General features: G+C 53.7%; 2 protein-coding genes across 4 annotated transcripts in view; both read right to left on the reverse strand.

Moving 5' to 3' along the window:
• Sema1a (semaphorin 1a) overlaps window positions 1-22,820 on the reverse strand; it is a 133,386-nt gene that overhangs the window by 20,156 nt on the left and 90,410 nt on the right. For all 3 annotated transcript variants that reach the window (XM_077658546.1, XM_077658544.1, XM_077658545.1), the window contains exons 3-9: window positions 4,773-4,869; window positions 4,259-4,304; window positions 3,778-3,840; window positions 3,563-3,673; window positions 2,771-2,858; window positions 512-616; window positions 299-387 (exon numbers count right to left, since the gene is read on the reverse strand). In XM_077658546.1, the coding sequence (XP_077514672.1) occupies window positions 299-387; window positions 512-616; window positions 2,771-2,858; window positions 3,563-3,673; window positions 3,778-3,804 (420 nt within the window). In that variant the 5' untranslated portion in view covers window positions 3,805-3,840; window positions 4,259-4,304; window positions 4,773-4,869. The remainder of the gene's footprint in view (window positions 1-298; window positions 388-511; window positions 617-2,770; window positions 2,859-3,562; window positions 3,674-3,777; window positions 3,841-4,258; window positions 4,305-4,772; window positions 4,870-22,820) is intronic.
• LOC144123418 (TNF receptor-associated factor 2-like) lies at window positions 7,341-8,963 on the reverse strand. Its single transcript, XM_077656249.1, has one exon. It carries the CDS (start codon window positions 8,946-8,948, stop codon window positions 7,560-7,562), a length of 1,389 nt encoding a protein of 462 aa, XP_077512375.1. The 5' UTR covers window positions 8,949-8,963; the 3' UTR covers window positions 7,341-7,559.

Here is a 22,820-nt window from a genome sequence, read left to right on the forward strand (position 1 = left end):
AGGCAAGCAGCTGGACAACAAAGCTGGTTTATGTCAGCAGATTTGTGAATTGCCGTAAAATACGAAATTTCTCAAGCTATTTCTGTACGGCCTGCAGGCGACGCTATGTGTTGAAATGTGCCAGCAGAGAATATTCTCATGAATCGTAGTTCTCTAATGAATTGGCTTCATAGATTCATTAATCTGCTCTAATGATTCTGAGCAATCAATGATGTGCAGTGCAATAAACCGAAGTGACCAAACTGGATTTTCTATATCAGGAAGGAGACACCAGACCCAAGATGTGATCGATACTTGCCTTTCCACAGTTAATAAACTCCACAGCTGACTCGCGGAAGAAGAAGTACACATAATCTTCATAGTGGATGGAGCTTACAAAGTTCGGGGCTGCAAACAGAAACACGAGTTAATCTCATATCCTGTGACAAATGCCATTTAGATAAAGCAAAAAAAGAGAAAGGAAATAAGAGCAATAACACATAACCAGCCACAACTAATAATGGCCACTCACCGTTCAGGTGCTTCAGGTCGAAGGGCTCTGTCCTGAGAGGCTTCCTGTAGATGAGTGGGTCTGCCCCCGAAAGCTGGCCAACAGTGGCCACATACAGATCGCCATCTTTTAAAAGAGCACAAGAAATTTCTCTCATTACAAGAGAGTCAGGGTACAAGAAAGAAAAAGACATTCCATCTATATGAATACCAGTGTTGTTACATTTTGTAAGCAACAATGAAGCACAACGCAATGTTCCGTGCAACTCTTGTTACCATAAGCTGATCTACAACAGTGTAACAGAGAATAAACAATACATCCAAGTTGGGATGCTTAACCGAATGCTGTACTTAGACATCGTAGTGTTCCCATGAAACCACATCTTAAAAAGCAGATAACCAATTACAGTATGCAACCCCAGATGAATATTTCAATCCCAAATTGTCTAAAAACTTAAAAATATAATTTTGTCATGCAATATTGTATACATGCATTTTCCTGCACCATGCCATTTGCCACAAAGCTGCAGCAGTCATATTTACCTGTCCTCCTTGACAGGGGACCTGAATGTCCCAAGCAGCATGGTAACAAACAGAACAGACCAAAGGTGCACTTAGCTCATCAGGTGATAACTAAACACAGTAGCAGTTGATATAAAGACCAGTTTTGATTTCCATAGAAAGTGGTAAAAATCAGCAGCGCTCGTTAGTATTCAAAAAATAATAGTGCAAGAAAAAAACAGGATGAAAGACACAATGGTCAACTGTGATTCCCGTAATACTCTAGAAAAGCTTTCCATGCTTTACCCATGTTCACTCAATGCTCTTCAAGTGAAAGATGAATGTTAGAACTCAATAGAAGCTGCAGGCCTGAGCAAAAGTGTGCTGCTCAAGTCAAATGTTGTAAAGTGGCAAGATAGGTGCTGTATGGGAATGTATTAGAGTTAACCAAGTGCACTGAACACTGCAAAAGACAAAGCACTCTGCCTCGAAGCGCAGCCAAGCTGAAGCCTGTTTATTTATCTGATATCTATGCAAATTCCACTGGGGTTATGTTTCCAGCATAATACTTTAGTAGCAAACAAGTTACTGACATACACACTCTTGATTCATTTGAGAGCAGTCTGCAGGCTCGCAAAGAAAAGTAAGGATCTGTGTGCGATCCTGAGCAAGAGTGTGAAGCTTGCAATGGAGTACACACGTGGCCTCTTATGATCATCATCATGCATGTGGCCTCGAGTTGTTATAAATGTACCTCATATAATGTGCAGCTCATATTGACTATTCTACACTTTTGTGCTCAAAAGACTTGACACATGGCCAACAAACAGTGCCTGTTCATTAAAAACGTGAGGCAGCTCAGCTAACCAACTTTGCCCATCATTTCCACAGTGCCCTCCGTGCCAGCAGTGCTATTGTTGAAAGAAGAGCAATCAAAAGCAAGACTCAATGTAGGCACGTTGCACAATGGGGGACCCCCTCGTAGGTCACTGCGCCACAGAAAGAAGGACGCAAAGTGTGCAGCGATGCAAAAAGTCGAGAGGGAGTCATGCAGGCGGCTGACCGTGACCCTTTCTTGCATAGCCCATGGCCAGCCCTGTCATTTGTCCAGACTTTGGGACAAAAGAGCGCAGTGGGAAGTCAAGCTTGAAGCCATTGTTTCTACATGAGGTGCCCAAAGCACGACCCTCAAGAGAAGTACGCGTCTCCTAGCTCCGTTTCAACTTGCATGTGTCCAACTGAATTTGTGACGCAGACTCGTCAGATGCAGGAAAAGGAATTGATATGAGGAACAGGAATGAAGCAAGATGAGATGCAGGCATACTAAGTTGGCTGCGGTGTCTTTACGCAACACCTTACAAAGGGTGAAACCCACCCACCTACTAGTTAAGCACAGAAATGGAGCCAAAAAGACTACGACTCTACTAGCTTGAACCTCATCTAGCATATGACTTGAATACGCAAGTTAAATTACGGCCAATAATTTTTTTTTATTGATTTGTATGCTAAAAAGAGTCTGTTGTGCATATTGCTCACAACACACCTTTACAGCTTCTAGTATTCTGTGCACTATGGGAATCTGCAGCTTGTAAGGCATCAAACTGACCTTCAATCACGACTACTGAATAACGAAAAATATGAAAGCAAAAGCTAAGCCATCAATTTCTGTTTACCGACAACTGGTCAACCAGTCAATTACACTGAATGTTACAGGAATTGTGTTCCTTTTTTGTGTGTGCGTGTGTGTGTGTACAGATAATGCAGGGCTCGCAGTTCTTACCAGCAAATATGGCTGTGCTGTTGTTCTTGGGATCAAAGGGACACAGACCCTCTCCAGGCACCTGCTCCTTCACTATGTATTCCCCATCCTGCAAGAATAGTTGCCATCAATCCCTCTCAAGCAATCAGTCTGTACTGTGGTCCAGAGTTGAGCATGCGGGGCTCAGCAGTGCACAGTTTTTAATCAAGCATGATGAAAAAAAAAGAGAGAAGCGTGGGCCTGCTATTGAGAGTTTAGGGCAAGAAGCTCAAGACACTTAAAGCTCATGTCACCTTGAAATGGCAGACTGCTCATTATTTTCCTGATCTAAGGAATCTGCCAAAGTAGTACAGATTAGGTCATGACAGAAAAGCAAAGCAATACAATGAACACTTCACAGTGATCTTCACAATGATTAACTTGCCCACAAGCTATTACTTCTAGACCAACTCTTACCGAATAAATACAAAGAAAAAGAAGCAAAACTGCACAGCTGCACTGTAAGAAAGCTTTAGTAAAAGACCTGTTATTGTGTTAAAGCTTAGCTTTATTTAACTGCTAACAATACATCTTCCATAGCCACCGCAGTTGATTGAACAGGCTTGAAATAGGTGAGGTGGAATCAACAGCTGATTAAGAGCTCTCCAATGTATGTAGAAAATTAGAAGCTTTTTTTTGTGTGTGTGAGCAATAAGAACATTAGTTCATGTCAAACATGAACAGTACTGTTCCAAGCCAACCTTGCAGCAGTAAACTTAGTGCAATTTTCTCGGAGCAAGAGTTTGTAGAGTTCTGAACAGAGGAAATACTGACCGGAGATATCACATAGTCCCTGCAGCGTGGCTTGTATGCATTTGTGCCGCAGACAAAAATGACACTTTCCGACTTTCTCGCCAGCACCCTGATGTAGTTCTGGCATGCCTCCTAAAAAGGTGTGAAATGGTGCATCAGAGACTATAGTCAGTTGAGATGCTTTGCACAAAGGCTGAACAAAAGCCATGGTTGACAGTGGCTGTACTGTCGCTCACCTGACTTTTTCCTTTCAGCTTGCACATGTCGATATCTTTACCATCAGAAAACCACTCCAACTTCTGCAAGAGAAAACAAGTTCATCAGACTATGCAAATGTAAAACCTGGACACTAAGCTCTTTCCTATGTTCAGTCCTAATGAAGTCCTGTCTTATAAACACAGATGATTCAAGTGTTTCTGATTTTTTTTTAAATTGACATATTTAGCCCTTCCTTTTGCACCCATCTTTGCCAACTCTTTCCAGCAATAGCTTTTAGGGCTCATCCTGAATGCATCACCCTTGCTTCGTCTATCCATTTTTTTATTAAATTTTTTGTTTACATTCCTCTGCAAAGAAATGCTGACCTGCACTAATGTACAGCAATGGCAATAAGAAGGCTGAAAATTCTATTCCCTGCTGACCACTGCCCGCAAAAGTAAGGGGAGTAGTTATGCTCTAGTCTGACTTGTGCAATTATTAGTAAAAGTGCAGCTTCACCTTTTGTAACTCCAATGTAGAAAGGCTGATGTTGTAGACAACATTCCTGGAAGATAACGTAACAATCACGCATTACAGTTCATGGCACATGATACATACTGCACCCTACAGGGCATTCCACACTATCACAGCTTGCACAGATTTATGCTCCTTGATTTTAGAAAGTAACCATACAGAAACACCATAGAGGAAAGTAAATAAACTGCAAGCAAATAAGAAGAAAATACGGAAGACACAAACAATGGCCATGCATACTTCACATTTCCAATTAAGTGTGAAAAATAATGACAACACACTCTTAAGCTACTTCAGTTATCTACTATATGTGTTTTAAAAATAATGTACAGAATAAGTGGGGAAATAGCTGTGCAGTGATGAATATAACTTGACTTCAATGCCCAATATTCCTTAAAAGTATGCATTCCGATCACCAGAAGTATAGTTTAAGAAGAGCAGTCTTCTTGCAACTAGCTGGCTCCCACAACACACCCAAAGGAAGAAAAACTGTGCTCACCTAGCCCCCACAAGAAGGTTGTGGCCATCCTGCTCTAGGAGACGGAAGTGGTCACTGTGTGTCTGGTTTCCACGAAACTTGCCGACGAGCTCTGGAGCTGCACAACAAAAATATAAAAAAACATTTCACATGATGATGTCCAGGAATAATTATTTCTAAGAAGAACTGACATGAAGTATAGCAACCAAGCCAAGCATCAGACAACAAGAGTACCAAAATTTTTCTGAATTAAAATTTGGGATGTATATTGGTTGAGCCTTAAGATTAAGCAAGAGAACGACAACAGCATAGTTCAGAAGAACAAATGTCGGTTAGTGCTATTTTTAGCCAGATTAATAGAAATAATAATAATAGTTCACTGCCAGGTAAATATGCATGATTAAAACCAGCCCACTTAAGCATTAATGCTTGTGAGCACAGCTGAGCAAAAGACGAAAACTGATTTGGGCAAGACTAGCAACTTCAGAACAGGTAACCAATGGTCCAATAGAGTAGAGTGGATAGCAAAGGAGCGGAGGCATAAAGAGAGGGATAGATGAAATTCTGAAATTTGAAAACATAGGGTGGGCAAGGCTGGCGGAGGACAGGAGCAATTAGTGACCATAGAGTGAGAGTGGCTTTTGGGCTAACATGTAACTGATCTGATTAGTGACAATCATGATAATGAAAATTTAGATAACGTGAACCAACTGCCACACGGATATGTCAGCCAGAAGCCACGTCAAGAAATATCACCTTTCATGACAGATGTGGTTCAGCAAAGTTCTAGCAATAAAATGTCAGCAGATCACAGCCACTTTCAATTTGCCCAAGCTGCAAATGGCCACGAGCTATAAAGGCCAGAAAGTGCCTGATCAATGCCTGTCTATACACACACTCATGTGGCAGGGAAATAACAAAAAGACCCAGGCGAAAATCCCAACTGGCCAAACTGGTTTAAGGCACAATTTCCAGTTGGTTCCCAGTTGACTCCAACTGCAACTCAGCTGGGAACCAACTGGAATCAAATGGGAATTGTTCCAATTAAACCAGTTAGGATGAAGGAAAGACAGGAAAAACGAAAGATATGTTCAGGTTTCAAAACTTCTGCACCACCGTCGTCGGCCCTGCTCCAACAATTCCACACTTCGGCAAGCAAGCACAAGCCCATCCCTCTGGCACAGCCTATCACAGCGCAGCTAGCTTAGTTTCAGCTTGACTAAGACTACAGGCGCCGTATCGAAAACAAAGGATGGAGTGACCGCGATCGGCAAATAAGCGAGAGCTAGCCGACCAATGCCCTTCTTCCAAGCGCTCTACTCATAGCAGCAGGCAGCGCCACGAAACAATGTGTTCCACGATGCGCGAAACCGGTGCGCGAGCCCGTTCTGTGGAGCGACAGCGCCTATGCATACATACACGTCTACCGAGCCTCCATTGCCCCGTAACGAGCGTACGATGCCAGGAGCACTCGCAAGCTCGCTACGCTCGACCTCATCAGAGACGACGCGGGCCGGCGAGAAAGCAAGGTGCATGCAGTCAGCCACCCCGTCTCTGCCGAAGGAAAGAGAAAGAAGAAAAAAAATGAAGCGAGACAACAGGCCCGTGGGACCGACCGTCCAAACGGCCCATTGCGACAGTGGAGCGGCACGCGCCGTTTTCGCAACTGTACAGCCGGTCGCACTGCTTTACGAGACAGCGCGGAGGATGTATGCATGCACGCCGCCCGTTGTTGCCTCCACCACGGCCACTGCCCGCGCAGCACCCAGGGTCAGACGACGAAAGGGAAAACAAGACAAGCGCCGCTACACCAACTGCGATTGCGGGCCCTTGCTAGGACTACTTCAGTTCACTGCCGTGGCCGGAAAAAGAGGAAGAAGTAGTGATACATCGTCACTGAGCCCCCAGACTGAACCGCATGACAAGTCTTCGTCAAGTTTAGCCCAAGTTTAGCCCGCTGCCGGCCTGCCTTAGCCACATCGTTGCACTTTGACGCGAAACTGAAACGTACACCCGTCTCCCTCGGCGACGTGAACAGATTTCACAACCGCGTTTGCCCAACGACGACGATGTTCGCTCTCGCGGAACGCCTGGAGCCGAGGGTCGCTGCACAGGTCTTCCAGCCAGCCGCTCGTGTTTCCAAACGAGTTATTGTTCACCAGACGAGGCGCGCGTGCCGTCTGGGCTAATGCACTTTGGCTCGCACAGGCATGCGGGGAAGCACAAAGGCACGGCTGTCGTCTCAGTTTCCCCGGAGCGGAATGCGCGCACGGTAATTAAATAGTAGCAATAGCGGGAATTCGCAGAACGACAGGCAATGAGCCATAGATAACCAGCGAGTGCGGCCAAACAAGATGGCCACCGAACATTATGCCTCTGAATGCGTCACACGCGCGCGCGGCTCTGCCCTAGCATTTACAGTCCTTTCTCGTTACCACTCTACCTGCCTCAACCATGTGGCTGCACCGGCGACCAATAATACTTCAACGAAATATGACGACGAGAACAACACATAATCCCGATTTTTTTTCCTCTGATACGACAGCTATTTATCAGCACAGACTATAAAGGAAGACAAAAGCTCCGAGGTACAACGAAAAATGCTTTTCATCTTTCTCAGAAACACGCAGTAAAAAGCGTCTTCAGCACGACAGTCTTGAAAACTGTGCACTGTAAGAGACGAACGTCCACGTCGAAAAGGTTGCACAATCATGTGCAGCTGGCGTACAAGATCAAACGACGGCCGTAGCCCGGTAAAAACGTTCGCAGGTGCTGAATTTTTTATTTCACCGCCACGCACTTGAGTCGCTAGGCCTTGAGCTCCGTGAGGAAGTGGACGGTGAAGGAGTTGTCTCGAATGTACCCGTAGTCCGGGTTGGCCAGGTCGTCGAGCGTGATGAACTGCGAGAAGCCGAACCCCTCGTTGTCCTCGCCCGGCCGGGGCTTGCGGAAGCAGTGGCCCCATTCTTCGCCCTCAGACTCCGGCCGGATGTCGCCCTGAATGTTGTACGTGCCGCCCGTCGAGATGAGCACGAACGAGGTCTTCTGCGCGTACGGCCAGCTGAGCGACGTGTCGAACGAGCCCGCCGTCAGCACGAAGTACAGCCCCAGGCACGGCCCGCCAGCGGTCGTCGAGTTGCCCAGGCTGCCCTGCAGGTACATGCGGTAGCCCGCGCCTCCACAGTAGAAGGCGTCGCTGCTGAACGACGTGGTGCGCCCTTCCAGGGCGTCCTGTCGCATGCGGGCGAAGTCGGCCACCTTCCAGACGTAGCAGGACGAAGGCGGGCTGTCTTCCTCCACGGCGCCCAGCTCTCGGCTGAGGGTCTCGCCCTCCAGCAGCAGCAGCTGCGCCGTCTCGTCGCCGGCGTTCACGGTGGACTGCTTCCAGAGGCGCTGGTCCTCGGCCAGGGAAGCCTTGGCCTCCTCCAGCGCCGTGCGAAACGAGCGCAGCTCGTCGTGGATGGTCATGCGCAGCGTCTTGAGCTCCTGACTCACGACGTCGCAGCGGTCGGCGAGCGGAGTCTCCACCCGTGCGTCCGGCCGCTGGGCGCAGTCTCCGCCGACGGCCCCGTCCGGCGCGGAATAAGCGGACTTGGCCGCCTCGGCCTTGGCGGACACCCTGCGGCACTCGTTGCGCACGTGCGACAGCACCTGGGACACCTGCACACGCCGGGAGCACAGCTCGCAGAGGACGAGCTGATACTCGCACAGGGCGATGTGCTTCTCGTAGGTGGCCAGCGTCGGCACGTGGAAGCAGCCCTTGTTCTTGCAGCCCACCGGGTACTGGCGGAAGAGCTCCGGCGCCGAGCGATCCAGGCGCATCTGCTGGGCGCTGAAGTCGACGCCGTCCACGGGGCAGCAGAGCGGCTCGCCCGTCGCCAGGCCCTGGAAGCAGCGGCGGCAGAAGACGTGCTTGCAGGGCGCCCACAGGGTCTCGGCTGCCAGCACTCCGCACAGCGAGCAGACGCGGTCCAAGGGCGGTTCGCGCCGGAACTCCACCAGCGTCCAGTTGGCGATGTACGGGAAGCCCGTGACGAAGCGCTTACGGCTGGCGTACATGGTGGTGCCGAGCCTCTGGCGCGCCGCTGCCGCACACAACGACCCCGGACCCGCCTCCTTGGGCCTGCCCCCGCCGCCGATGGAAGCGCGCAAGCTGCCTCTTCGTCGTCGCCCCCTGGCAAGGCACTGCAGCGCCATCGATGTCTCGAGGGGGCGCTACTGAAAAGAACGATGCTGGCTATGCTCTAAACTAACGCAGTTATGGGCGTCCCCAGGGCGCTTTGCTAGCGACAACGGTTATTCGATTTTGGACTTTTACCTATTTTCAGAATCTACCGAGCATCGCTACTACGTGACACAGACTGTGAACAGGCCTCCGTTTGATCCGGCAAACGACGGTGGTCTGAAGTTCAGTCACGCGCACACTTGTCTAGAGCGTTGCAGCGATGTGCTAAGGAACAGAGAAAGTGGAAACTCCATTATCGGTTTATTCGGGGTTCAACCTCCTGAAGCGACTCACGCTATGAGGGACGCCATAGTGAAGGGCTCCGGGAATTTCGACCACCTGGGGTTCTTTAACGTGCACTGACATCGCACAGTACACGGGCCTCTAGAATTCAGCCTGTATAGAAATTCCGCCGCCGCGGCCGGGATCGAACCCACGTCTTTCGGGTCAGCAGCCGAGCGCCGTTACTACTGAGCCACCGCGGCGGGTTGGAAACTCCGTTAAAGGTATACAATGCAATTAGCAATATATTTTGCATGTCTCTGCAACCTTCGCTCTAGCACAATGCGCCGTCTCTATAATCGAGTACGTGCTTAAATTTTTATTAAGACGGGGAGGGGGGTTCGTTAAAGCGCTCTAGAGAAACGTGCTCATGACTACGTCCTCAGCACGTGAGGAGGACATAGTCAATGCCGCAAAGCACTGTTTGGCTGTTGATATCACGTCTCGCTCATTCATTAGGCAAACGATTTGCAGCCACAGGCACGACAGCGCGCAGTGACATCAAAGGGAGAGGAAGAACAGTTATGCGCTGCTCCAATATTAACTGCCTGTAGTCTCCTCGAGGAGGAGGGGGCGGAACCAAAGCACGACGTCAATTCGAACCCCCGGGCTGCCCAAGTTCCGAAGCCTTGCAACGCGAGCCTTCGCCTCTGGGCCCTGCGGGGATCGTCCGTCTTGGCGCCCGCATCTCGGGGCTTCCTTTCTCCTTCCCGCCGTGTCCTCTCCCCTCCTCCGGGCCCTTCGCTCCGGCAGGCAACCCGCAGCGTATTCTGCGGCTTCGGGCCGAGGCGAGGCAGCGGGGGGGAAGCGCCGGTCGATCGCCGCCCGCCCGGAATGTCCACCCCGAGGCGTCGTCCCGCTCGAGAGGAAGACCATCCTCCGAAACGCTTCGGCTCAGTGACAGCGCCAGCGCGGCCAATTTCCGGGAAGCGGACGCAGCTGCGCGCATCGCCTTTCACACTCCGGGGAGAAAAGGAAGAGAAAAGCAACGGGAAGGTTTCCCCATCTTCCCTTCCTGGCGCGCAGGATGATGAGGAGAAGGCAGAGCCACCTCGGCCGAAGCTGAAGTCGTATGTACACACCGGGGCTCTTCTTCGACGCAAAAACTTGCGTTACCCGGAACGCGCGTTATGCTTCGGGTCCAAAGGTGGCAAGCCGAGATAAGAAAGGGGATCACGGAGGACTCGAAGATGAATCTACCGATGCTTATGTCCCCCACGTCGGGAGCGACACGCGTAGAACGAAAAGGCGCCTCGGGGTTTCAACGAATGCTGACCATAACGCCTTTATGCTTCCGTTCATTCCCGGAGAAACCACTGCGTCTCGGGGAACAGCACGCTGTCCGTGGCCGTATACAGCGGAAATTCGGTCCACAGAGACCTCCCCAAAAAGTGCTCCTTGTGCGCTGTCACGTTAGACTGCCCTGCCTGTACCTGGGCAAGCACGGAACAAATTGGCAGCGCTAGCTTTCTGCACCTGTTCTCAATATTTCGCAAGCATCAGGTGTTACGACTTCTGCGCGTACGCACGACGATGATGAGGTTCTCGCGATGCCCCTGGTCCCCTTAAGCCCCAACTCGATGGACACATCCTACGCGTACCAGCGGAGCGCCTACGCGCACGGGCGTACGCTGGATCCTGTCTGCGCATGCGCAAAGCGCGACGCGCGCGCAGGCGCGAGCAGGGGCAGATATCTGTCCATGTCAGATATCCGCGCCTGAGCGCGCGCGTCGGAAGCGGGGTCCGGTTTACAACAATAGGAGGACGGCGGGGGCTCTCGGGGACTCTTTTCTTTATGGCTTGAACCTATCCCAGGTTCCTGGAACTTTTCTTCGCGGTTTAAGTGGTCCTTTCAGCGCCCCCCAAATCCCCTTACTTCACGCTTGAAATTCCTTCGGTCGGCTCGAGAGGGAGAACGCCCCAGCACAGGGAGCATGGAGGTGTATGACTTTTTTCGACGCTTGGCACGGCGCGGCGCTGGGCGCGTAGGCGCTCCGCCGTACGCCTAGGATGTGTGCATCGAGTTGGGGCTTTAGTTGTGTGCGTGCGTGGTGCCAGGCGCCGAGACCATATATGCTCCAGGCCGGGGCATCAGCGGGCCGGCTGCCGAGTGCTCCCTCGCAAGCCGCGAATTCATTTAGGAAACAGACCGCGCGAGGACCATTAGAGAGGGGGAGAACGAGCGGGAAGCGCAATCTGTGCCCCGAGTGCGGTGGCCGCCCCTATCAGCAGCCGCAATTAGCCCCGCGGCCGTAATTGCCGCCGCGGCACGGCCATCGAGAGTCGACGGTCGTGTACAGCATGCGCGTGCAGCGCCACCACCACAGCCGCTCTTGGTGGCACGCACGTCGCAACCCCCTGATGCGCGAAAGTGTGTGCGGTGCGGATGAAAACACCACGCGCGTACACAAACCGACAAGCGACGACGGCATGGCGGCTGCCGCTTCATTACCATAAGCTTTGTTTCGTCCTTGTATCCCCTGCTTTCCCTTCCTTTTTTTTCTTTCTTTCCGCTCTCGAAATTCTCTTCCTGCCTTGTCTCTATCCTTGTCGTGTAGACGCCGCACACAGCCCGCGAGGGACAATGCTCAGTGACAGCTGGCCGTCGGCTTGTTCATTAGCGAGGCGGCATTAGGCTCAACTTTCTGCACGCGCGCCATGGCGCAGTGTTGAAACAAAGTGTACAGGCAGAAATCGGAACCACCAAGCCGCACAGCAAGCTAGCGAGGTAAGTACGTTACTCCAGCAAGCAACTGCAATACGGAACGGACCGGGGAAGAAAGAACTGCGCACTCCTTCGTGACTTTCAAACCGGTGTACGGACGGCTCATTATGGTGGGAAATGCCGCATCGAAGAGAAGGACGGGGAAAGATAGACACCGGTGTACTCACCGGTGTACGGTGTAATTTTTTTTTCCCCTGAACTCACTCTCAACAGCTCCCGCGTTATGCACTGACAACGCCTGAAATGCACTCCCTCCTTCAGCTGTCCCGTGACTATGATTCTCGAGCTGTGATGTGGCTGCTGCCCGTGGGAAACAACAGTGCCGGAACGCGCCACAGTAGATAGACGCAGGCAGTAACCCGCCGCAAAGAGTTTCTATACGGGACACTGCACTGTGAATGAGAAAACCTGCCTGCTCTCACTCGCGCTCCGGCACGCGCCGTACAGCACTGAGAGGCTCGCGAACACACGCTCGATCGGCGCGAGTCGAAACGCCCGAGGGCGACACGGCAGTCGCCCCGTGTTCGAGAGCGCCGTTGCCTAAACGTCGCCAACGCCGCCTCGACTGCGCAACAACATCCCGTGCGCCCCGGCGCGCTCGCACCACGCCCTCCGATGGCGCCGCGCAGCTGAGCGTGGAAGATCGAATGACACACACGAAAAAAACAACAACAAAAAATGCGAAGTCGATAAATAAAACCTCGCCGAGCTGAAAAAGCGCGGAGGAGAAATGCATGTCGTGTGGCGGCAGCAGCACTCGTCCCCCTCGAGACACACACCGCCCAAAGGCACGCACGCAGACCGCGGCCCCGAATGCCGCTGCAGGGGATAGGGTGAAGGGGGGGGGGGGGGCGGAGTAGCAGGAGCGTGTGGCAACAACAACGCTCGCGCCCTTGAGGGAGCGAGAGAGCGGCGGAGGCATGCAACTATATGCATGCGGGAGAAGTAGTATATGGCGCGAGCGACGCCTACCGTATAATAACGCACATTGCGGCGCGGCCTCCTCCGCGGGGACGCTGCATCAAGCGAGGTGCCAAGTCCTCCGCCGCCGCCTCGGGCGGTTTCTCGGCGGCACGCGTCGCGGCAGCGCCACTTCCTGGAAGCAGCCTTCGCCGCCGTCAGCGCGAAATCGCGTAAAATGAAACATGACCGTCATGTCGAGTGATGAATGACGAAACCGCGTGCTGGCGCGGAAGACATCCATATCGCGTACCCCGTGCCGTCGCGGAAGTCAGCCAGGAGCGATGACGGGGCGCACTCTTGGCGAGCAACGGAGCAGAGGATGAGCACGAAAGTATACTAACGCGGTACTGGCTGTCGCTCTCTTTCCAGGCGCACCTGCCAATATAGCCCAGACGCGAAGTAACGGTACCCACAGCGTCGACTCGCTCCTCCGCGATTCCATCGCGACGCGTCGAAGGCGGCCCGCCGTGATTCCCTAAGTTGTGCCGTACTTCCAAACGCTCCGGTCGCGAGCAACCGCTTTCCTTTCGACTTCAGAAAGGGTCGTAGAACATAAAACTGTCCGCCCTGCGAACAGTGTTGATATAACCTCCACAGTCAACAGATTTAAACGCGGCGGCATCCGAGCCAGCAGAACAGCACATCCGCACGGAACGGAAGAAAACCCATCCCTCCCAGCCACTAGCGCCACACACCCAGAAGGGCTGCCACATGCTCCTGAAGGCGCTGGCGGCGCGCTTCTGCCCTGGCAGAAATTACCGGCCCTCCTTCGAGGGAAATGATCATCGCGGGCAGGCTGCAGAGTTTGTGGCGGCCGGTGAACAACGCACCAGCATTGGAGAGAGGAAACAAGAGAACAGCGGAAGGAATAACGTCCAAGAAGACTCCCTCCCAGAGACGGAGCCCCGCTCTGTCGCGTTGCCGGGGTGAAACAATGCAGTCGGTGGCGGCGCCGGGTTCAATTTGCGCGTACAACACGGGGAGAAGCCGGAGGGGCACGGATTCCGACTCCCGCTTCCCGAACCCCGGCGCCGCTTTCTGTTTGACGACGACGACTGCGACGCAGCAGGAACGAACGGTGCCAGCCGAGGCACACACGGCGCTTCGCAAGCGGAGGACCCGAATTCCGAACAGCACCCGCGGGGTTTTCCCCCCTCAGCTCTCTCTCCCAGCCTTCCGCGAGCAGCAAACCCCACCCGTGCACGCTTTGATCGATCCCGCCGCACGAGGCAAGGTTGCTGACCCTGCCCGCTGGGAGAGAAGTAGGTGCACGTCGCCGCCACCCGCCCACACGCGTCAGCTTGCACAGCGCGAGGGTTGGGGAGGGAGGGCCCGGCGACCGTCGACGAAGGGGAGGACGGTGGCAAACAATGCGAAAGCGGCACAAGACGCGCAATCGAAAGCGCCGGCGAGGAAGGGGCCCTGTATCCACAAGCCCGTCGCCCCCGCCAGCAACCGACGATGATCAGCGAGGGGAGGGGAGAGCGGTGCGAAGAGAAGTCGTCCAGGCATGCGGCCGTCACGTCACACGGGCGGAGCCCGCCGCCGCCGCTTCGACCCGTGTTCATCACGCTGTCAGCGCCGTAATCGGCGTTTTGTCGGCGCCGCGCCGACAAAGAGAGGCGGGTGTATGTGCGGCCTGCGCCGCCGGCGTTGTCCCGAAGACGAGCCAGCCCCCCGGCAGCACCGCCACCAATGCTCAGCCGCCCCGGGAGCAGCAGCACTGGCTTGGCGACTGTCTGCCTTTTGTTACGCTGACGGAACGGTCTCGGAACGCACGCAGCTTTCGTCTTTGCAGCCCCCCCCCCCCCCCCCCCCCCGGCGCGGAAAGACAGGTCGCCGAAGAAGCGGCAGTTGTTCTTCGTATAAACTACCACCTCCGACGCTCTCCCAAAGGACAATCGCTTCTTCTCACGTACGGTGGAGGGGCAAGAACCAGTGCGTGCTCAGTCTCCGAGCAGCCGCTTATTACGGGGAGGGGGCAATGCACGTGCGTCTGCTGTGCCGCATATTGCTGTCGATGCTCCCCCCACCCCAACCTGTTCCCCCAAAGAAAAAAAATGGTGATGAAGTACGAAATGGAGTGAAAAGGACGACTTGTGCTGCCTCCGGAACAGCGCTCGAGTTACGCGACAAGTTGTATCACCTCCCTTCCCATTTTCTGGGCTCCACGCCGCACGACAACGGGCTCAAATTCACACGGTTCACGTAACGCCGTAGTCAGCGTTCGTGCACCAGCGGAAAATTGGTGCTCGTACTCTGCGCGAACCTATTTACGCTATAGAGAACGTGTAGTCCGGTACGTGTCGAGGGGTGGCCTGGGTTTACACCTAAAAAGCTTAGGCTCATTAAGTTTAATAACAGGGGCAGTAACGGGAACTGAATTCGTCTAGAGCCGCCCATAACATTCGCCAAGTGCAAGCCAACAACGATCCTTGCCCATTACAGTCTCAATCGTAAGACAGGATAGGCTGTCAAAATGACGCGGGACAAATGCGGCGGCGCGAGAGCGGTCACAGCAAATGACGCACGCCTTCTCAAGCGCAAGACAAACTCGGGAGTCCCAGGGCGGCGCGGATGTCGAAAACCACGGGCAAGCGTTGTCGCGCATGCAGAGGGGACCGGAATGCCAAGGCCCCCTTCCTCCCTGTGGGCAGAAGACAAACAGAAGGGCTACGCTGCCCACGATTCGCGAAGCCAGAGGAACTGTCCACAGTGTGTGTTTTCACATGCCCTTACCGAAGACTCCACGCCGGATGACCTCATCAGTGGGGCGCCTCAAAGAGCGAGGATATCCGAAGCCATGAGAGCGCGCGCACACACACACGCACGCGCACAGAGAGAAAGAGAGTCGCGCAGCAATGCGCCAAAAGAGGGGAGAGCTTTAATCGCGGCAGGAGGTGCAAACAGCGCCTGGACTAAGGTCAAACACACCCTGCGCCTTCTCTCATCGCCTTTCCTAGCCGCTGCGCCTCAACCGACCGACAACTTCGCGAGCGCCAGCGATCAAGCAGAAAACCTGTCCCCGCGCTGCTCTCCTTCCCTCCGAGTCGAGATCAGCTCCACGGCTGAGCGCCTCATCAGCTTCTCGGTCTGCCCGAGAGATATCGCCGGGACGACCACACTGGCAGGTCGGCGGCTGATCGGAAACCAAGACAGTGGCGGTGGAGGGAGGATCTAGCGCTGGCCCCGGCAAGCGAAAAAGACCAGCAAACGCCCGAATCTACCCCCCCCCCCCCCCCCGGCCCCTCAGCGGACCAGCATCCCGTGGGAAAGAGGAAACGTGGTCCCGCCGCAAAATTAGAAGACGGAGCCACCACGTACGCGCTCCGCGACGTCGCGAGCCCGTTGAGGCCCCTTCCTCCTCACCCTCTCCCTCCACCACACAGGCCCAACTCCCGCTGCGCCGTTTATTAATGCTTTTTTTTTTGCGTGCGCTCGGAGCTTCCAAAGCGACGATGATGAAGCGGACGGAACTCTTCTTTCCCATCACCGGGGAATCGCGGCGGACGAGACTTGCCCATAGCGGCCACTCCTCTAATTAAGCGGCCTCCCCACCGGCACCACACCACACAGCGCACTCTAGAACGCACGGCACGGTCACACGACGACACGCTCGGCCAACCGCTCTGGCGCGATACGCGACGGTGGTGCGGCGAGCGTGCATGCGTGAGTGCGGGGCAGTGGTGCCTTTCTGCTCGCGCTGCAACGGCAGAGAAGCAGACCCCATCAACCCTCCTTTCCAGCCTTTTCTGTTTTCTTACAGTGGTGCTGCAGCCGTGACGCTGCAGCTTCCCGCAAGGTTGCCAGACCGTTAATAAGTAACGCTAAGAACCAACCACACGCGAAGCCAAGGACGCGGAAGCAGATTACTCTATACGTCGTCTTTCGAATGACATAAACAGAGGTCTCGAGATTGGAATTCCTAGTAGCAAAGTTTATTCTATCACCACCGGATAGCACGCTACGCCGAAGCAGGAAAACCGTCCTGTTTGCCGGCAGGCGTACAGGCGGAGAGATGACACGAACAAGTAACAAATACTAAAGGAAGAAACAACAACAAAGACGAAGCGGCTATTCGTGCTAGCACACCAGAGGTCCCGCGACAGTCCGCTTAAGACACACCCTCTGCCCTGGCGAATTGGTGCGAGAGATACCGATCTCGGAGGCCCGCGCAATGTCATGATGTCAGGGCAGGGACCAAGGATGCGTGGAGGAGATGCAGTTCCCGGTGTGCGGTCCCATTTGTCGTCTCCCGATCCCTACACACATGGGCCCACAACTACGCCACCCGTAAGGCCCACAAACGAAAAGCACATTACGGCGCGAGGGTTCGTATACTCGCACGCACAGACTGGCGCTACCACCCGCCGCAACGGGTCACCGCAGAGTGCACGAGGAGAAAGCCATCGCTCCGGGCAGCATCGATAGCCTGGCGTCGCACCGGTGGTGGTCTCCGAAGGCAGGAGAGGAGGACCGACCCCGACTAACCTGGTAACCCCGGTCGCAGAGAAAGCGGCCAAGTGTGACGACAACGAAGACGCGCCGGCCGAGCGCGCTATTCTCGAACACTCGATCGGGGCCAGCCTGCCTCCAACTCGTAACATCTAAAGCTGCAACAGCAGCAGCAGCACGCGCACGCACGATACAACATTCATCCCGAGACAGCACACGCATGACTCCGAGAAGAAAGGAGAGGGGGGGGGGGGGGGAGAAGGGAGGCGGACAGCACGCGCGAGCGGATTCCGAAGCAAGCATCGATCGTCCTCGAGGAGACCCGGCCGTGGCACACATTGATCAATTCGACGCGCGAACGATGGGGACGACGATTCGGCGATGCATGCATGCATACATGCATGTCGCCCGCTCTGGGCACATCTCGCCGCGAAAGGCGTCCAAGGTCAGGCGCGTTCACAGTGGAGGTGCGGCTGTCACTTTGCGCGCTTGCACGCGTTTAATGCAAGCGAAAAACGAGCGGCAGGCAAGCGGTGTCGCGGGGTTCGTAACACCCGAAGAATAGCGCGCAAAAAATAGGCGCGCGCTGGTACATAAATTGCGGGAACCGGTCGACGCGCACCCTGAACTACGTCGAAAAGGTAGGACTGATTCCCCCCAAGTAACCTTCGCTTCGCAAGTTTGACCATATTTTTTTACACAAAGACGGGTTCTCTGCCTGGCTCCAGCGAAATTCTGTCCTATGTGCTTGTATACCTTAAAAAAAGAAAAACTCTACGGAGACTCAAGCCACAGCCACTCGGAATGCAGCTTAGCAAAGTGCGCTCTAAGATCAGACACTGCGGTAGGTAATTCTAAAGACGAAACATCCTCAAATTTCAACGGCCAGACGGGTAAATGAAAAGGTGATGGTTTTAGTTTTTACTACTCATTCAATGAGTGCGCCTGAGTATATGAGCACAGTTTTACCGTTTTAAGGAGGTTAGCGGTTCGCATAATTTTAATTTCCAATTATGCAAGAGTATTACAAAACACTAAACGCCGGAGTGCATAAATTCATTTACCCCACATTTTTCAATTCCTCACAGGTATAGATAAGTCTGGGTCCTCCCGAGATCCTGTCGACTGCGGCAAGCTGAGATCCCAAAGATCCTGTCGACTGCGCTCAGACTCCGTCGCGCGGCTGACACTGGCGGTCGCCCCGGGCGGTGCTGGCACGGAGCCAGGGCGTAATCAACTTTACCCAGCGCGACACGGGCGACGCAACAAAAGGGGCGACACGATTACGACACAGCGCCCCAGTTTCTCATGGGGGGGTGCTGCACGACGACGTCAAGCGGCGGGGCTTCTCTCGCGCTGGCGGCGGAGCAAGGCCAAGCATGCGGGGCACAGTGCTCGACTCTGTACAAGTGGCTCCTCCGCCGAGGGGGACGCAGCGAAAATAAGCAGACGGCGGCGACGGGCAGTAATAACCACGTCACAGATGGCCGCGGATTCTCACAAGCATCGCTTTTCTTCCCGCGCCGTGCGTCCGCTTACGCGCAGTATATACAACGCCTTCAAGGTTCAGCCGTAAGCATACACGCTAGTCGCTCACTGACAGACGAATGCGGCGTGGCTCGCAGAGAACCGAAATTGCGAGTAACTGATGATGGCATAGCAACAGAACAGGAAAAGGCGAAAATAGCTTCTCTGTAGGAGCTGTTCTATCAGGCGCTCGTTACAGTGCCCCCGACAGACACGTAGGAAGCGACATACCGCCGATTCCCAATAGACAGTCTTTTCAAGCCGGAAAGCTTTCTTTTTACAAGCTCGTTTCACCAAGAGCGCACCGTACTTCCAAGTTTCACGATGATCCTGACAACATGAAACGTGTATATCGACGCGCGGCACGTGTCGCTGTGTTTTAGTGCGGAAGAGTATCTTAACACGGTCCCAACCAATAATCCTGTGTGAAGCCTCGGAGTAATTCGGGTTAGTTCGGAGAAGCGTCGCGTCGGCCGCCACCGAGTGGAGAGCGGGTGTGAAGATGAACAGCGAGAAGCGCGGTTGCGTGCACGTGCAGATGCCAGAAAGAAGAGGCGAAGAATGAACACACGGTTTCACACGTCTATTCGATTTAACTACGTTAAACCTCTACCACTATTTTATTTATCTCCCATCTACGGTTGCAGAGTCTTCTAGCACAGAAGCGACGATTCGCCACACAAACATTTCCATTAATTCTGAACGGAATGCGAGTCTCCCTAAATGCACTGTCCTGCCCAAGCGCGGCTCTGAGGGCATGCAGCCATGCCCAGCCGAGCTGCAGGCTGGTCGCAGCGAACGCGGCGCTGCCTTGCGTGCTCTCTTCACTTTTTTCTTCACGTACACGGCCGTCCATTCGTCAGCACAGGCCGATTCCTCGCTACCTCTTCTACATGCAAGCCAAAACGAGCCAAAGATAACGATGTTTATTCGCCGCCTCTAAAACGAACCACGGACGCGTCCTGCAACTTTTCAGCCACGCTCTATTTACGTCGGAGCCTTTGTCCCGTCGCCGTGTACGGACGCCCGCCCTCGTCTTGCAGAGTGCACGAAAATGCACTCCCGTGTATAGGGGGAACGACAGCAGGCAAATTCATCAAGAGAAAAGAAAAAGATGGAGAGAGAGAGAGAAGGCTCGCGCAGAACACGGAGCTTACATGAAGCAATGCAGACCAGGAGGGAACGTGCCTATAGGACCGACCCCTCCGGCTTTTCCTCGCAGGTACCCCCCCCCCCCCCTCTTTCTTCCCCCTCCAACACGTGCGCGAACTAGTACCAAGAAATGCGCCACAGCATGCTCACGAAACAAACACTCAAGAAAGAAGGAAAGAGGTAAGGAAATAAAGAAAGAACAGAGGATCTCATGAAAGCATGTTCAAAACAAATTTCGTACAATCGCAATACTATATACATAATCGAGTGAAGAAAATGCTAAACGCGCGGCAAAGCGCGCAAAAGTGGCAGTACATAATTAATCTGCCCGCAATATTTTCATCGCGGCTGCCGAGGCGCCGCTGGTTCTCCGAGAATGTGCGGCCGCATTCCGCAGACGGAGTGCGGCGCGCGATTTTGTTGCTGGTCCGCGCGCGTCTGGCGATTAATGAATTCCCCCTCGCCGGCTTCGTAAGGAAATAAGGGCCGCTGCGCGCGCAACAGAGCTCGGACACAAGGAAAGAAATGCTACATCTATTATTACTTTTCGTCGCAGTGATCGCAAGACGATAATAGATTACACAGCCAACAGTTTTTATCGAACTTCTGCCATTAATTCCGACTTTATTTCGCCAGACGCCGTCCCAGCTAATGCATTCATGATAACAAGCGGCAGGCCTGGAAGATAGGTGTGTGTTTCTCTCTCTCCCTCTCCGACTTTCGATCCTTCTCCGAATCCTTGTCAAATACATGCAACAAACGTAAGCACGGTGTAGTCGACAGGATCGAACGCTTAGTGCTATCCAGCTCCAAATTCTCACTTCAGCTTCTAGTAGTGCGGACAAATTCCAAACAGGATTTACAGTTCCAAAGCTAGGTTCAATGCTCACCGACAGTCGGTCTGCCTTCTTACAAAGATCGTAACTTGCACAACACTCACATGCTGTGCACTTTGTGTTGTTCCCTTCGCTTTGCACTTCCCTCTATGTGGCAGAGTGTAAAGGGGGTTCTGGCTTAACGACGAGGCATAAAAGTCACCCGCTTAGCACCACGGCGCTGTAGCGCGACTACTGCATCTCGCTGATAACCCTCATGGACACAGGCATTCCGGAGAGCGCCTCTCTCCTCGCACCTCCAGAGCCCTAGATATCTAGAAGCTTATCGGCCCTCGCAACTAAGTGACGAGGGGTACGAAATGAAGCACGAACTCTACGCTGCCGCATTAACGCGAATTCAAGCGTGCGCCCGAAACTTCATAAAAAGTGTGGACACTTACCCGAGCTTATCCGAGTTACCGAGTAGCTCGAGTAAGATGGGGGGAGCGCCGCGCAAGCTGCAGCCAATAGGAGGAAGCTCGGGTACTATAACTCGGGTAAGCTCGGGTAAGTTCGGAGGAACGCCACGCAAGCTGCATCAAATAAGAGGAAGCTCGGGTACTATAACTCGGGTAAGCTCGGGTAAGTTCGGAGGAGCGCCACGCAAGCTGCAGCCAATAAGAGGAAGCTCGGGTACTATAACTCGGGTAAGCTCGGGTAAGTTCGGAGGAGCGCCACGCAAGCTGCAGCCAATAAGAGGAAGCTCGGGTACTATAACTCGGGTAAGTTCGGAGGAGCGCCACGCAAGCTGCAGCCAATAAGAGGAAGCTCGGGTACTATAACTCGGGTAAGCTCGGGTAAGTTCGGAGGAGCGCCACGCAAGCTGCAGCCAATAAGAGGAAGCTCGGGTACTATAACTCGGGTAAGCTCGGGTAAGTTCGGAGGAGCGCCACGCAAGCTGCAGCCAATAAGAGGAAGCTCGGGTACTGTAACTCGGGTAAGCTCGGGTAAGTTCGGAGGAGCGCCACGCAAGCTGCATCAAATAAGAGGAAGCTCGGGTACTATAACTCGGGTAAGCTCGGGTAAGTTCGGAGGAGCGCCACGCAAGCTGCAGCCAATAAGAGGAAGCTCGGGTACTATAACTCGGGTAAGCTCGGGTAAGTTCGGAGGAGCGCCACGCAAGCTGCAGCCAATAGGAGGAAGCTCGGGTACTATAACTCGGGTAAGCTCGGGTAAGTTCGGAGGAACGCCACGCAAGCTGCATCAAATAAGAGGAAGCTCGGGTACTATAACTCGGGTAAGCTCGGGTAAGTTCGGAGGAGCGCCACGCAAGCTGCAGCCAATAAGAGGAAGCTCGGGTACTATAACTCGGGTAAGCTCGGGTAAGTTCGGAGGAGCGCCACGCAAGCTGCAGCCAATAAGAGGAAGCTCGGGTACTATAACTCGGGTAAGCTCGGGTAAGTTCGGAGGAGCGCCACGCAAGCTGCAGCCAATAGGAGGAAGCTCGGGTACTATAACTCGGGTAAGCTCGGGTAAGTTCGGAGGAGCGCCACGCAAGCTGCAGCCAATAAGAGGAAGCTCGGGTACTGTAACTCGGGTAAGCTCGGGTAAGTTCGGAGGAGCGCCACGCAAGCTGCAGCCAATAAGAGGAAGCTCGGGTACTATAACTCGGGTAAGCTCGGGTAAGTTCGGAGGAGCGCCACGCAAGCTGCAGCCAATAAGAGGAAGCTCGGGTACTATAACTCGGGTAAGCTCGGGTAAGTTCGGAGGAGCGCCACGCAAGCTGCAGCCAATAAGAGGAAGCTCGGGTACTATAACTCGGGTAAGCTCGGGTAAGTTCGGAGGAGCGCCACGCAAGCTGCAGCCAATAGGAGGAAGCTCGGGTACTATAACTCGGGTAAGCTCGGGTAAGTTCGGAGGAGCGC

The sequence above is a fragment of the Amblyomma americanum genome, chromosome 3, assembly GCF_052857255.1.
Source record: "Amblyomma americanum isolate KBUSLIRL-KWMA chromosome 3, ASM5285725v1, whole genome shotgun sequence".
Lineage (NCBI taxonomy): Eukaryota > Metazoa > Arthropoda > Arachnida > Ixodida > Ixodidae > Amblyomma > Amblyomma americanum.

Coding starts and splice junctions, on each gene's coding strand:
- LOC144123418 (XM_077656249.1), bottom strand. CDS start 8,948: ATGGCGCTGCAGTGCCTTGCCAGGGGGCGACGACGAAGAGGCAGCTTG.